General features: G+C 42.9%; 1 protein-coding gene across 2 annotated transcripts in view; it reads right to left on the bottom strand.

Annotated features, from left to right (window-relative positions):
- The window catches only part of itga11a (integrin, alpha 11a), a 215,769-nt gene that overhangs the window by 95,056 nt on the left and 104,736 nt on the right, over nt 1–15,977 (bottom strand). For both annotated transcript variants that reach the window (XM_063066150.1, XM_063066151.1), the window contains exons 8-10: nt 14,329–14,479; nt 12,434–12,599; nt 9,679–9,752 (exon numbers count right to left, since the gene is read on the bottom strand). In XM_063066150.1, the coding sequence (XP_062922220.1) occupies nt 9,679–9,752; nt 12,434–12,599; nt 14,329–14,479 (391 nt within the window). The remainder of the gene's footprint in view (nt 1–9,678; nt 9,753–12,433; nt 12,600–14,328; nt 14,480–15,977) is intronic.

Below are 15,977 nucleotides of genomic sequence, written 5' to 3'. Positions count from 1 at the left end.
GCAGCTAGGAACATTTTACCTCACAAGGATCTTTATATAAACAACCTTTCTACCAGAATTTCAGTATCCCAGCATTTGAAGCCAACATTCATCTGACCACAAACTTTCAATAAGAAAGTCAAACACTACAACAAACTTTCAGCAAGTCCTTTCTGATTTAATAAAGCAAAAGATAGCAATGTTATCTGTGCTGGGGTAAACAAACTGCATGGAAGATTCTGCTTTGAATCTTTCAAGAAAACTTGTGCTCAGCTGTGGTGAGATCATTCCCTCATTTCTTTGCTTGTTAACTTGCAATGGAAAGAAACAAAAATTTCTGGGCAAGGACACTGGAATTCTGGAGCAGAGGATGTAATGGAGAATAGGGAAGGAGGCTGAAAACAACAAAAAAGGAATTCTACTTATAACAGAAAAGGCTGGAAATGCTTGGCACATCAAGCAGCATCTGTGGAAAGAGAAAGAGATTTACTGTTTTCAATCTGGGACCTTTTTTTATTTGGGTTTGCAAACACTAATCTGGTAGTTTCATGGATCCCATTACTAATATAAGCCTTTTAAACCCAGAGTTGTGTGGGCACATGGCCAAGTGGTTAAGGTGTTCGACTAGTGATCTGAAGGTTGTGAGTTCGAGCCCCAGCCAAGGCAGCGTGTTGTGTCTTTGAGCAAGGCACTTAACCGCACATTGCTCTGCGACAACACTGGTGCCAAGCTGTATGGGTCCTAATGCCCTTCCCTTGGACAACATCAGTGTTGTGGAGAGGGGAGACTTGCAGCATGGGCAACTTCCGGTCTTCCATACAACCTTGCCCAGGCCTGTGCCCTGGAGAGTGAAGACTTTCCACGTGCAGATCCATGGTCTTGCAAGACTAACGGGTGCCTTTAATTAATAAAAAAACCCAGAGTTAATTGGTTCAATTGTTTTACTTAAAATTAAATCCCCCTGTTGCTATATGGTGTTGGGTTAGGGTGTAGAATTATTAATTTTGTTGTAGTTTAACTTTCCTATCCTTGCTTGTACTCTTATATAATCAGTCTCTTAAATGTCTCTAATATATATAAGTATTTGCCTCTATCACCATCCCCAGCAGCGCGTTCCCTTCACCCACAATTCTCTTTGTAAAAACACTCTTTTGTAAAACAACTGCTTAATTAGAGGTTGATAGGCTCTTGATTTATAAGAGCATTGAAGGTTATAGGGATAAGGCAGGAGAATGAAGTTGAGAGGGATAATAATTCACTCATGATTGAATGACAGAGTAGACTTGATAGGCCAAATGGCCTAATACTGCTCCTATGTCTTATGATCACCTCTAACCACAAAAAACTTCCCACAAATTACATTGAAAGTATGTCCCCTTGGTATAGCCAATCCCACCCTAGGAAAAAGTTTCTGGCTGTCCACTCCACCTATGCCTCTTATCATGTGATGCCTCTATCAAGTCACTTTGTCAGACCTTCACAGGCAGGCACCCAACTAACAGGAGTCACCTGCCACTCATTTCCAACTCATCACCTGCGACCTATTTAAACCCAGCTCTCATCCACAGTCCTTGTTGACCCATCAAACCAGCCAGCCTAGTTGTCCCTAGTCTTATTGCCACGTTGCCCTAATGTGTCAGGTATCCATTCTCTCTTGTTCTGTGGCTCCTCATGGCTTGTTATTTTGCAGTTTATCGTTAAAGTGATTGCTCTCCGCTAAATCGTCTCCACTGTTCTGCACTTGGGTCAAGCCTTCTCAACATTTCCTGACACACTTCTTTTCCTCCTTCACTCCAAAAGAGAAAAGCCCTAGCTTGCTCAACATATCCTCTTAAGGTCTGCTCTCCAATCTAGACAGTATCCCGGTAAATCCCCTCTGTACTGTTACTAAAACTTCCACATCCTTCCTATAAAGAGGCGACCAGACCTGAACACGATGCTCCAAGTAGATAAGTGAAACAGGAAAGTTATAAATTAGATTGAAAGAGTACAGGGGAAATTTACTTGATTACCTCAGTTAAAGGGAAAGTCGAATCAGTTCGGACTTCATTCCCTGGAGCGTTGGAGGATGAGGGGAGATTTGATCGAGGTGTAAAAAATGTTGAGGGGTATAGGTAGGGTAGATGCAAGCAAACTTTCTCACTGAGGTTGGTGAGACTAGAATTAGAGGTTGTGTGTTGATGGTGAAAGGTGAAATGTTAAGGGGAACATGAGGGGGAACTCGGGCGGTCACGAGAGCATGGAACGAGTTGCCAGCATAAGTGGTGGATGCGGGTTTGATTTAAACATTTAAGAGAAATTTGGATAAGTACATGGATGAGAGGAGTCTGGAGGACTATGGTCCAGGTGTGGGTTGATGGGACCAGGGAAGAATAACAGTTTGGCATGGACTAGATGGGCCAAATGGTCTGTTTCTGTGCTGTAGTGCTTGTAATGTGAACGTAGTCACTGGAGTGCCATTGAAGCTAGTGGATATAGAAGTGTTTTATTCAACAAAAATGAGCAGCAGGCATCATATTGAGACACTCTTGTAGGAAGAGGCCTCCCAATCCAATATTACATGACACTTTTATATGCTAAAGATCAAAGGTAACAGCAGGACAATTCTATAGTTACAATGTATCTACAATGCTTCCCTTGAATCACATATAGTTTTCAAACACCTCCTTCTTCGCACCCACACTCCAGACACCCGAAATCAGCATTGTCCAGTTTGCAATCAAGTATAATCCACAGCTCAGGGAAAATTCTTGTTGCGGCTGCATTTTAAATTCAATCTATGATCCACATTCATGTTTCAAGATTGTTTGCTGGTGAAATTAATATTTGCTGTATACCCTAACTCCAGAATACACCCTAACAGTCTAAGTATGGTCTTAAGCAGGGATCACAGTGTTTTTCGAAACAACTTTTACATGAAGGATTAGTAGTAAATTGGGACAATAGAATTGAACAAACAGACAAAAAAGTGAAAAATCTGGCAAAAAGGAGGCTCCTTTTTGATTTAAAACCACAGCCCACTGCTTGGCAGTATAATCCTCCACCAGCAGAGAGGGGTTTGTTTTCCAAATGTCTGTTTATCATAATTGCTGCAGTTGTAATGATTTGGGTGCTGTTCACTGATAATGAAGAAACCAAGAGCAAGTTTGTGAGACAAAGTTTCTCTGCAGCCAACTTTAGAGAGTACAGCAGGAATAAGGACAAAGGTGCAACTACCTGGAGTCCTACCTCAGATTCTGAAAGATCTCTCTTCTTCTTCTTGCTGCTGCTATCAGGAAGGAGACAGATTATCCTGTATCAGACTCAGAGACTTAATTGAGATCAGACTCCATTGATTGTCTCTGATTGAGTCATTGAGCAAGGTTGAAGTCGAAGAGGATGAGAGCGAGGACGGGTGGGTGTTTGGCGCCATCTGCCTGAAATTGTCTGGAGGAAAGTGCAGGAGTCTTGAGATCCACGTGGCAAGGCTGTGGACTCGATTTGAAGAACTTCGAGGTTCATGTTGCACGTGTTTCTGGATTCTGGTTACTCTTTTTCTTTGCTATTTTTGAATGCTTTCATCGGGCGATCAATATGGACTGGGGCTCCTCAGTGAAGAATGGCCCTTTGGCCTGCATTGGCGAGCAGCACGACGCTGAACTGAACTAAACTGAATACTACTGCTTTGACATTTGATATTTCGCTCGCTTTTTGCCACTTGCGCAATTTGTTCTTTTGTTTTTGCACGTTGGGTATTTGATATTTTCTTGAACGGGTTCCATTGTGCTTTTTTGTTTTGTGACTGCCTGCGGGAGAACAAATCTGCGAGTTGCATTCTGTACACGTACTTTGATAATAATAAATGTATCCTCAGGTCCCACACTGTAATGAGCTCTTCAGGACTGACAGCGTTCGGCTCTGGGGCTCTCAGAGCACTTGAATTGGTTAATTGTAGTTTATGAGAGTCATTAATCACTTAGAGTTCCTTGTGGTTTTCTTGTGCCTGGGGCAGCTCACAAATGTCACTACACTTCTGTTGCCAACATAGCACGCTCACAACTCACTAACTCTAACCCGTACATCTTTGGATTGTAGGAGGCAAATGGGGCACTCCAGGGAAACCCACACAATTACAAGCAGAACGTGTAAGTTCCTTGCAGGCAGCCGATATCAATGTAGGGGTTGAGTCACTTACATCATGAGGGGCTTGGAAAGAGTAAATTCAAGCAGGCCTTGTCCATTGAGGTTGGGTGAGATTAGGACCGGAGGTCATAAGCTAAGGGTGAAAGGTGAAATACTTAAGGGAAATACGAGGGAAACTTCTTCACTGAGAGGGCGGTGAAAGCTGCCAGTGCCAGTGCTGGATGCAGGTTTGATTTCAACACTTAAGAGAAATTTGGATAGGTACATGGATGGGAGGGTTATGGAGGGTTATGGAGGGCTATGGTCAGGGTGTAGGTCAATGGGAGTTTAAATGGCTCGGCATGGATTAGATGGGTCTGGTTCCGTGCTGTAGTGCTCTATGACTCAATAATATAGCGATTAGCACAATACTTTATAGCGTCGCTTATAAGATTGATGTTCAATTCTTGACGCTGCCTGAAAGGAGTTTGTGCGTTCTCCCCACGGCTGCCTGGGTTTCCCTCAGTAGCTCCAGTTTCCTCCCACAGTCCAAAGACTACGTGTTAGGGTTAGTGAGCTGTGGTTATGCTAAGTTGGTGCCGGTAACGCAGTGACCAGCACGATGCTCGCTATTTTGATTTGATGCAAAAGCTGCACTTCACTGTACAATACATGTGACAAATAAAAATGATCTCTTTAACCTCTCCGCAGGGAGTCTTGCTCGGTGCCCCGGCCAGCGTCGATTGCTCATCCAACATCGCTAACTGATTTGAGTCATTATCACATTCTTGCTGTGGGTGTCAGCTATGTACCATCTGCTGTCTTCATTTGCTACGGTACACAGCGCAGAAGGGTTACATGGAGAGTTCTGAGCCACCGTATGCACGCAGACCTTCTGACACCTTCCCTTTGCAGCTGTCAGAATTGTCCAAATTTCAAAGTTCAAAGTAAATTTATTATTGAAGTGCGTGTATCTCACCATGTACTAACACTGATATTCATTTTCCTGCAGGCATTCACAATAGTTGTTTGCTGCACCTTTCCAATATTTACTGGTTTTCCTTCAATTTTTAAATATTTTTTCCCAATGTTTCTCAGCTGCTTGAGCCCCAGAGCCAAGAAACTGCTACTCATCTTATTCTCCAGAATTTACATCATCCCATTTTTCCGATCTCCTCCTCGAGTTCACTTAACAATGAAATCAATGGGTCGGACAACATTACGTTATACCTTAGTGGCCCCAGAGTTCAGTGGGAAAAATATTAAAAGAATTGAATCGGAAATAGAGGCAGAAAGTATTGGAAAGATACACCGGATGATTGAAGATATGGGACAGAGAAGATAGATGAAAAGACCTTTGTATTTCAAGTATCTGAGAGCACCCCATGCTGTAGTTAGAACATAGAACAGTGCAACACAGGAACAGGCCAGTTAAAAAGCAAATCAAAAACACCCAAACCCTAATCTGTCCTACCTACACCATGTCCCTATCCCTCCATCTTCCTTACATCCATGTACCTATTCAAACATCTCTTAAAAGCCTCTAATGTATTTGCCTCTACCACCATACCAGGCAGCGCATTCCAGGCATTACACACTCTCTGAGTAAAAAACTTACCCCTCACATCCCCTTTGATTCTACCCTCCTCTCATCTTCAATGCATGCCCTTTGGTATTAGACATTTCAACCCTGGGAAGCAGATACTCCCTGTCTACTCTGTCTGTGCCTCTCATAATCTTACAGTCCTCTATCAGATCTCTCCTCAGCCTCTGCCGCTCCAGAGAAAACAACCCGTGTTCATCCAGCTTCTCGTGATAGCACATGCTCTCTAAACCAGGCAGCATCCTGGTGAACCTCTTCTGCACTCTCTCCAAAGCCTCACCATCCTTCCTGTAGTGGGGGGACCAGAACTGTATGCAATACTCCAGATGGTGGCTAACCAGGTTTTTATAAAGTTCTGAACTCTTAAAATAGAGGAAGTCATTTTCCTTTCTAAATTTTAAAAGATTGCTGGCTCCTTACCTACTCTTCAGTCCATTTAGTTACCAAATCAATGATATATTCAATTTTAAATAAAATGCATTTCTAGAGAAATCCTACAGTGTAATTACCTTAACAGTTCCTGACTAGTTTACCTCACTGGTACTTGAGAGAATTTGCTGTGCAGGGATTGGAATGCATTTCACAAATCACAGTGATTACATTCCAAAAATTACTTCATTGACTGCAAAGTCCTGAGTCTATGAAAGGTGATGTAGAAATTCTCTGGAATTAGAACCTTTAACATGCTTGGTGCCTCGACCTGGTGAATGTACTGTACATCGTAATAAGGAAGTTTTATTGATTTATAGACACAGCACGGTAATGGTCCCTTCCTGCCAAACACACATAAAATGCTGGAGGAACTCAGCAGGTTGGGCAGCATCTACGGAGAAGAAAAACCAGTTGATGTTTCAGTCTAAGATTCCTTCACCTTAGCTGAAAAGTTGACCACTTGTACCCCACAATAGGTGCTGCCTGACCTGCTGAGTTCCTCCAGCATTTTGTGTGCATTGCTCTGGGTTTCCAGCATCTGCTGAACCTCTTGTGTTTATGATTTGCCCTTCCAGTCCAATGAGCCCATGTTCTCCAGTTACTCCCAAGTGATACCAGTGCTTATTTGGGATGTGGAAGGAAACAGGAACACAAGGAGGAGATCCATATGGTTCTGGGGAGAAAACTCCTTACAGGCAGTGGCAGGAATTTAACCCAGGTGGCTGATGCAGTGACAATTTTATGCTAACTGCCACACTACTATGCCAGCCCTAAATCTGGTACGCTGGAAGGGGCACTTTAGGTCATCTGCCCTTTCACAACTTATCTCCCCGCCACTCAGTGCAAACACCAAAAAAGCAAAATCTACCCATCACATATAACATATAACCATATAACAATTACAGCACGTAAACAGGCCATCTCGGCCCTTCTAGTCCATGCCAAACTCTTACCCTATCCTATTCCCACCGACCTGCACTCAGCCCATAACCCTCCATTCCTTTCCTGTCCATATATCTATCCAATTTAACTTCAAATGACAACATAGAACTTGCCTCAACCACTTCTGCTGGAAGCTCATTCCACACAGCTACCACTCTCTGAGTAAAGAAGTTCCCCCTCATGTTACCCCTAAACTTTTGTCCTCTAATTCTCAACTCATGTCCTCTTGTTTGAATCTTCCCCACTCTCAAAGGAAAAACTCTATCAATCCCCCTCATAATTTTAAACACCTCTATCAAGTCCCCCCCAACCTTCTACGCTCCAAAGAATAAAGACCTAACTTGTTCAACCTTTCTCTGTAAATCACATCACATCACACCACACATCTTGCTTGTATCCAGTGCACAGCCAGAGAAGCATCTGCCTTTTGAGTTTATACTCTTTCCTAGGATCCACACCACCTGGTTTAGGAATAGTTATTACCTCTCAGCCAGCAGCCTCTTAAGCCAAAGGGGTTAACTTCACCCAACTTCTCTTCATCTTTGAAATGCTCCCACAACCTATGGATCACTTCAAGGACTCTTCAGCACTTGTTCCCAATATTTATTGCCTATTTATTTATTATTATTATTTCTTCCTTTTTGTATTTGCACGGTTTGTGTCTTTTGCACATGGTTTGAATACCCCTGTTGGTCCGGCCTTTCATTAATTCTATTATGGTTATTATTCAATTATAGATTTATTGAATATGTCTGCAAGAAATGAATCTCAGGTTTGTATCTGGTGACATATATGTACTTTAATAATAAATTTACTTTGATCTTTGAACCAAGAATAAACAGGTGTTTAAAATTCAAGATTCAATATTTTTTTAATGTCATTCTTCAGTAAACGAGTGTAACGGGGAATGAAGTGATTGCTACTCTGGATCCAAAGCATCATAAAAAACCAGAACAAGGATAAAGAACACAAAAAACAAAAAAAAAAGTACAAGTGACTTTTATATACATAGACTGAATGTATGCACATAAAGTGATGATAGGTGATGTGTATGTAGTGGTGGTGGGGGTTGGTGGGATGGGTTAATGGGTGGAGGTGTTGATAAGCCTAATGCGCGGAGGAAGTAACTGTTTTTGAGTCTGGTGGTCCTGGCATGGATGCTTTGTAGTCTCTTCTCTGATGGAAATGGGTCTAACAAACCATAAGCAAGGTGAGTGGAATCCTTCACGATATTGCTGGCCTTTTTCAGCCCCTTTGTGTATATACTTGTACAGCAATCATTGCACAGTCAAAATCACTTAGATCACATTTCTTCTCCATTCTGATGCTTGGTCTGAACAACAACAGAACTTCTTGACCATGTCTGCATACTTTTATGCATTGAATTGCTGCTACGTAATTGGCTGATTAGATATTGATTTAAAGAACTGGTGTACAGATGTACCTAATAAAGTGGCCACTGAGCATGTATCCTTGATGGCGGGACACCATCCATATAATCCAGCTGTGAGCCTTGTTTCAGAAGCACCATTTGGCATTCTGTGCATGAAGACTGAAAACAGTTGTGAATGTTTAAAGTGTGTTGTGGTCTCCTGGCACTAGAGAAGGTCCATTCAGCTGCAAGTTGTTTGTGGTCTTAGAAGAGAAAAAAAACAGCTGTAGAGTTTCCTGCTGAGACTCTGCTTGGATTATTAATAGTCCTTAAATTATCCCTGTGGATCATCAACTAGGAGGGCCTCCACAGTTTCTGCACTTGGATCCAAAGGCCGCTTACAGACCATGGGGATTATGGCAACACAAAGCAAAATTCTGGAGAAACCCAGCAGGTCAGGTAGCATCTACGGAGGGAAATAAACAGCCAACGTTTTGGCCAGGCCTGGTGAATGGTCTTGGCCTGAAATGTCAACTGTTCATTCTTCTCCATAAATGCTCTCTGATTTCCTGGGTTCCTCTAGCATGTTATGTATGTTGCTCTGGATTTCTTGTATTTGCAGAACCTCTTGTGTTTATGGGAATTATGGCACTGGAATTGCTTGGAAATTTAGCTGCATAAAATTGAGATTCCCAAATTGAAGTAATGACCATGTCAATGTAATTTTATGTAATTCCAGCAATTCTACTGGCCACTTCCTGGTGTTTAGTGCATTGAAAGGAATGTTTGACCACGTTGTCCCAGTAAACCCTCACTGGGCTCTCTCGGCTTGGAGAGTGCTGGACTGGGACGGCTAGGGATAAGAAAACTGCAAATTATTGCCTGTCAGCCCCTCATCCCACATTGCCTGCTATTGCAGTTTGTGGGATCTTTCTCTGTACAAATGGTTGCAGAGTCTCCTACATTGTTTCCAAAGTGCTTCATTATCTGTAAAGTCAATGGAATGATCTGAAGACTTCAAAAATATAAAATCTTTCCTTAATTACCTCGGCCAATTTTTGAACTTAGCATAGGAGTGTTGACAGATTTCACCCCCTCCCCCCCAGTTTGGAAGCCCTGATTCAGACCTCTTAACACAACTGACTCAGGCTTTCTTCAGCTTGCCTCCGAACCCATTGCCCCAGTTGACGTGAGCTGGGAGAAATGGATCGATTTTTCGCAAAACAAGGCTTAAAAATAAAATCCTTACCTCGACAAAATGTGTTGAAAATCCTGCTTGCGACATTTCCAACTGAAAAGATGTTTCATTCTGAATATTAGTTCCTGATATTAAAAGAGAAATATCTGTCAGTATTATGTAGCCAGTTATTATTCTGACCCAATAAATGCAGTAAGACCTTCTTTGTAACATCTGGTGAAGGACATTCAGATGGGAAATGGATAATATCGCCTAGCAAGGTGAAAAGTCCCTCCAACCATCACCAGCAGACAATGGTTATGTGTTCACTAGCTACAAGATGTAATGCAGTAATTCTTCAAGTCTTCCCCAACATCCGCTCCCAAACCCATGCTTTTCACGGACAGGGAAGTCAGTTCTTTAAGACCCTTCATGCTTCGATGCCAGCTGTATCTTACCAGTTCACGTCTGAGTCACACTGCAATAAGTTTGTGTACCACTCAGAGACTACACCAGCATACCCAAGAGGTACTGCTTTGTCAGGGATGTTCCTTTAGAACTAGGATCAGGAGGAAACATTGGGTATATCAAGGGGCTGAGAAGGAAAATAAATCAGCTCTGATGGAATGGCGGAGCAGATACAAAAGGCAGAACTGCTCCTGTGTCTTACAGATGATTTCCTTTAGAAGAGATGCCAAACTGGGTCCATATCTAATGGATGTACATAGATCATAGAACATCACAATGTCCCTTCGACCATGTTGTTGTACCAACCTTTTAGTCTCCTCTAAGATCAATTTAACCCTTCCTTCCCTTATAGTCTCCATTTTTTAATACGTGTGTCTTATTCTAAGAGTCTCTTAAATGTCACTAATATTTCTGCCTCTACCACAACCCCAGCACCATGCGCCCACCACTCTCTGTAAAAATTTCCTGTAACACTTTTCTCCAATCACCTTAAAATATGCACTTGTGTTTTAGCCTTTGCCAGCTTGGGGAAAAGGTACTGGCTGTCCATTCTATCTATGCCTCTCATCAGCTTATGCATCTCCTCTGCTGAAGGAGGTTGAGTGTCACCTCTCATCCTCCCTCACTCCAAAGAAAAAAGCCCTACCTCACTCAACCTTTCCTCATAGGACGTGCGCTCTAATCCAGGTAGTGTCCTGATAAGTATCCTCTGCACCCTCTCTAAAGCTTTCACATCTTTCCCATAATGAGGTAACCAGAACTGAACACAATACTCCAAGTGAGGTCCAACTAGAGTTATATAGAGCTGTGACATTATCCCGCAGCTCTTGAAGTAAATTTCCTGACTAATGAAGGCCACCACACCATACAGCTGCTTAACCACCCTATCAACTTGCATAGCAACTTCAGGGGATCAATAGGCTTTGACCTCCAAGAACCTCTTTGCTCTACCTGGCTAAGAATCCTACCATTAATTTTGTAGTCTGCCATCAAGTTTGACCTTCCACACTTCATACTTTTTCCAAAGTGAAGTAAATCTACCACTTTCATTCCAGCTCTGTCAATGTCCCTTTGTAATCTATGGAAACCTTTAACATTATCCACAACTCCAGCAACTTTTATGTCATCTGCAAACGTACTAAACCTCCTTTCCACTTCCTTATCCATATCATTTATAAATATTACAAACAGAAGAGGATCCAGAACAGATCCCTGCAGGACAGCATGAGTAACAGACCTCCAGGCAGAATGCAAAAGAACTGATGGCCGTCTCTGAAGTAGATCTGTACAGTATTCGAAACAAACCTTCTCCTTTAACCAATGCCCAAGTTTTTATCACACTGCTGCCTGTGGGAGCTGCACATTGCAACGGTGATAACACTTCAAAATTTACTTCATTACTTTTATAGGGCCGAGATTGTGAGAGGAGGTGGAGAAATTTTTTGGAGACATTAGAGACTGCAAATGCTGGAATCCGAATAATAAAAAAATGAGCTTCTGGAGGAACTCAGCTTGTTGTGCACAGATCAGCAGTACACATCGCAACAGTGGCAACACTTCAAAAGTTACTTCATTGACAGTAAAGGGCTGAGATCGTGAGATGAGGTAGAGAAATTCATTGGAGATACAAGAGACTGCAGACACTAGAATCTGAGAATCAGAATCAGGTTTAATATCACTGGCATATATTGTGAAATTTGTTGACGTTGTGGCAGCAACACAATGTAATACATAAAAGATAAAAAAATGTGAATTACTGTAAGTATGTATATAATATAATATGCATTTTATATATATATATATGTAAATGAAATAGTTAAAGTAAACAGAAATTTAAAAATAGTAGTGAGGTAGTGTTCATGGGTTGAATGTCCATTCAGAAATCAGATGGCAGAGGGGAAGAAGCTGTTCCTGAATCACTGAGTGTGTGCCTTCAGGCTTCTGTACCTCCTTCCTGAGGGTGGCAACAAGAACAAGGCATGACCTGGGTGCTGGTTGGGGGGAGGGCATCCTTAATGATGGACGCTGCCTTTTTGAGGCATTGCTCCTTGAAGCTGTCCTGGATACTTCGGAGGTAGGTGCTCATGATGGAGCTGACTGAGTTTACAGCTCTCTGCAGCTTACTTCAATCCTGTGCAGTAGTCCACCCCCACACCAGGCGTGGAGGCAGCCAGGCAGAATACTTCCCATGGTACATCTGTAAAATTTCGCGTGCAGGTTTGGAGGCATACCAAACCTTCATACCAATAGCGCAAATACTGAGCAGCTGGAGGAACTCAAACAGGAATTCCTCCCGCAGCCCATCTATTTTTGCTGTAGAAATTCATGACTTCCTTTTTAATCTGTAAAAGAACATTACCTTCAAGTCTGAAGATCCGAGCTCCAAGGGCATCCACAATATCCTTCAGTGCTGACTCATCAGAGACGTTGAAGAAATGTTTCTCATCCGGATGGCTTGCTATGGATTTGATCTCCTTTAGGAAGTCAGTTGGATTGATTCCTCTTCGGTTGTAGTAACCAAGGACCTGGAGCAAGGAAAAAAGAGGAGTTGTTTAATGAATACTTCCTGCCTCCTTCTCTCCTGAAGACTAAAATGAAGGAGGAAGATCCCCTGGAGGTTCATTCTTTAAGACAGGCAGGGACAGTTAGCTGGGAATTCAGTGGTGCAGTCCTCCTTGTCTTCAACTGATGTTATAGAGTCAAAGAGCATGGAAAAAGGCCATTCAAGCCAATTGGTTCATGCCAAGACACAAGAGCTTCGCAGATGCTGGAAATCTTGAGCAACACATGAAAATGCAGGAGGAACTCAGCAGGCCAGACAGTGTCTATGGAGGGGAATAAACAGTTGATGTTTTGGGCCGGGAGGCCTTCATCAGGAGCCAGCTTCTTCCCCCATCCTTTCCAATCTCAGCACAAAGCATTGATTGTTTATTTCCCTCCGCAGATGCTGCCTGATAGAGTCACAGAGCACTGAAGCAGAGAAACAGACCCTTTGACCCAACTGGTCTCAGCCGACCTATGATTCTGCCTAGTCCCATCGACTCACACCTAGATCATAGCTGTCCATACCCTCCCATCTATGTACTTATCTAGACTTCTCTTAAGTGTTAAAATCAAACCCATTCATATCCATGACTTCCGCTGGTACTCATCCACCCTCTTCGTGAAGAAGTTCTTCCTTAGGTTCCTCTTAACCGATGACCTCTAGTTCTAGTCTCAGCTAACCTCAATGGGAAAAAGAACTTTCCATATCCTCATGATTTTGCACCCCTTTATCAAATATCCCTTTATTATCCTACACTCTTTCCTATTCATGCTTCCCCTATAACTCAAATCCTCAAGTCCCGGCAACATCTTTGTAATGATCTGATGAGTTCTGCAGTTTGTGTGTGTTGGTCCATGCCGAACAAATTGCCCATCCAAGCCGATCCCGGGCTATGACTGGGAGAGGTGTCATATTGTCAACACATTCCAGGATTAACCCTTCATAAAATGCTGGAGGAACTTTGCAGGTTAGGCAGCATCTATGGAAGGGAATAAACCATTGATATTTTGGGCTGAGACTCTTCATCAGGATGGGAAAGGAAGCTGGAGGAAACCCAGATAAGAAAGTGTGGGGAAGGGAAGAAATACTTTGGCAGGTGATAGTTGAAGCCAGGTAAGGGGGAAAGTTGGGTGGGTGGGGGTATGAAGTAAGAAGTTGGGAGGTGTTGGGTGGAAGAGGTAAAGGGCTGAAGAAGAAGGAATATGAGAGAAGAGAGGATCATGGGAGAAAAGGAAGGAGGAGGGGAACCAGAGGATTATGATAGGTAGATGAGGAGAAGAGAGGAGTGAGAGGGGAGCCAGAAAAGGGAATAGAAAAGGACAGAAGGGGAGGAATGAGAAATTTCCGAAGTTAAAGAAATCGATGTTCATGCCATCAGGTTAGAGGCTGTAATATGAGGCATTGCTCCTCCAACCTGAGTGTGGCCTCATCATGACAATAGGGGAGGCCATGGACCGACATGTGGGAATGGGAATGGGAAGTTGAATTGAAATGGGTGGCTACTGGGAAATCCCACCTTTCATGGTGGACAGATTGAAGTGTTCCCCCAGGAGAACAGTAGATGACCCCAACAGACTCACAGGTGAAGTGAGCCCTTCTTGATTATTGTCCAATTGTATGTCACGTGACATAGTGATAGTCCCTGTCCCACAAGGAAGTTTGGCAAGACCATTTCAGAGACTGAATAATGTGCTACATGGATCACCTACCGCAATGGCATATCTTGTGATGTTGTCACGCTCGGCATCCTCAATCACTTGTTTCAGGTGGGGGCTGTCATGGGACTCACCATCAGTTATGACAATCATCACCTTCTTGGCCTCTCGTCTCGCACCCCTCCTGACACTGAATGCCTCAGAGCTGAGAGAGAGATAAACAGGAACACTTTTTAAACAGGCCAGGGCGAGATGTTAAATCACACCGACTGTTTCCATGACTATAAGCAGATTCCTCTTCCCTGCCTTTGATACATTCTGGTGTTGCCGTTCCAATTGACAGCACTACCATCACCTATTCTACATAAACCAAGGTCTTCCAATATTCATCTTCCTGCAGTACAATCTGGTCCCATCTATCATCTGCCAACCTGTGTCCCTTTCACTCGCCCCACATTCTTATCCTGGCTTCTACCCCCTTGCATTCTAGTTCTGATGAAGGGGCATTGCTCAAAGCATCAACTATTTATTCCCCTCCACAGATGCGGCCTGACTTGTTGTATTCCACCAGCATTCCATGTGTAGCTCTGAAGTTCTAGTATCTGCAGAATCCCTTGTGTTTATTTCAAGTTTCATGCCTTGATTTTAAATTTCCCATGTTTGTTTTGCCTCTAGTTTACACCAGCCTGGGATCACTGCCTGCCTCCAATTCTGACCATTCGCACTTTGCGATTTTAACCACCCCTCCAATTCTGGCCATGTCTTCAGCTCTATCTTTCATTCTTTGAACTCCTCTGTCTTATCAGATCCCCCTCTCTCTCTATCCTCAGTAAATAAATTGTCCACTGCAGGAAGTTTTGGATACAGCCCAGTCCATCACAGGAAAAGCCCTCCTCACATTTGAGCACATTTGAAAAAGGCGCTGTGACAAGAAGGCAACAGCCATCATCAAAGACCCCCACCATCCAGGCCATGCTCTCACTGCTACTAAGTACAGAAAACTTAGGTCCCACACCACTAGGTTCGGGAACAGTTATTACCCTACAACCATTGGGCTCCTGAACCAGTGTGGATAACTTCACTCAACACAACTCTGAATTGATTCTATGACCTACAGTCTCTCAGTATGTTGAGAAATGTTCTCAGTATATTTCTGTTTGCACAATTCGTCTCCTTTTACACATTGGTTGTTTGGCAATCTTTGTTTATCTATTGTATTTCTGTATTTTCTTGTAAATGCCTGCAAGAAAATGATTCTCATGGTAGTACTGTATATGGCAACATATATGTACTTTCATAATTCATTTACTTTGACTTCTTTGACCAAACTTCTGCTTATTGGTTCCAACAACTCTTTTGGAACATTCCTGTGAAGTGCAAAGTTTTACTCTGTTGGAGGTGCTATATCAATGTAATTGTTATTGTCCTGACCAACATTCTTTCTCCAACCTGCCAGCGGCTGTACTTCATTTGGAGCTTTAGGAGATTTTATATGTCACCAAAGACCTAAGCAAATTTCTACAGATGTACTGTGGAGAGTGTTCTGACCGGTTGCATCACCATCTGGTATTCAAGTGCCAATGCAAAGGATCAGAGGGTTGTAAACTCATCCAGCTCCATCAATGGCAGCAGTCTCCCTGCCATCGAGGACATATTCAAAACGCAATGTTTCAAAGAGGTGGGATTCATCATGAAAGAACCTC

This window comes from Mobula hypostoma, chromosome 13 (assembly GCF_963921235.1).
Source record: "Mobula hypostoma chromosome 13, sMobHyp1.1, whole genome shotgun sequence".
NCBI lineage: Eukaryota > Metazoa > Chordata > Chondrichthyes > Myliobatiformes > Myliobatidae > Mobula > Mobula hypostoma.
The sequence above is the reverse complement of the archived record's forward strand: the minus strand, read 5'-3'. Positions and strand labels throughout refer to the sequence as shown.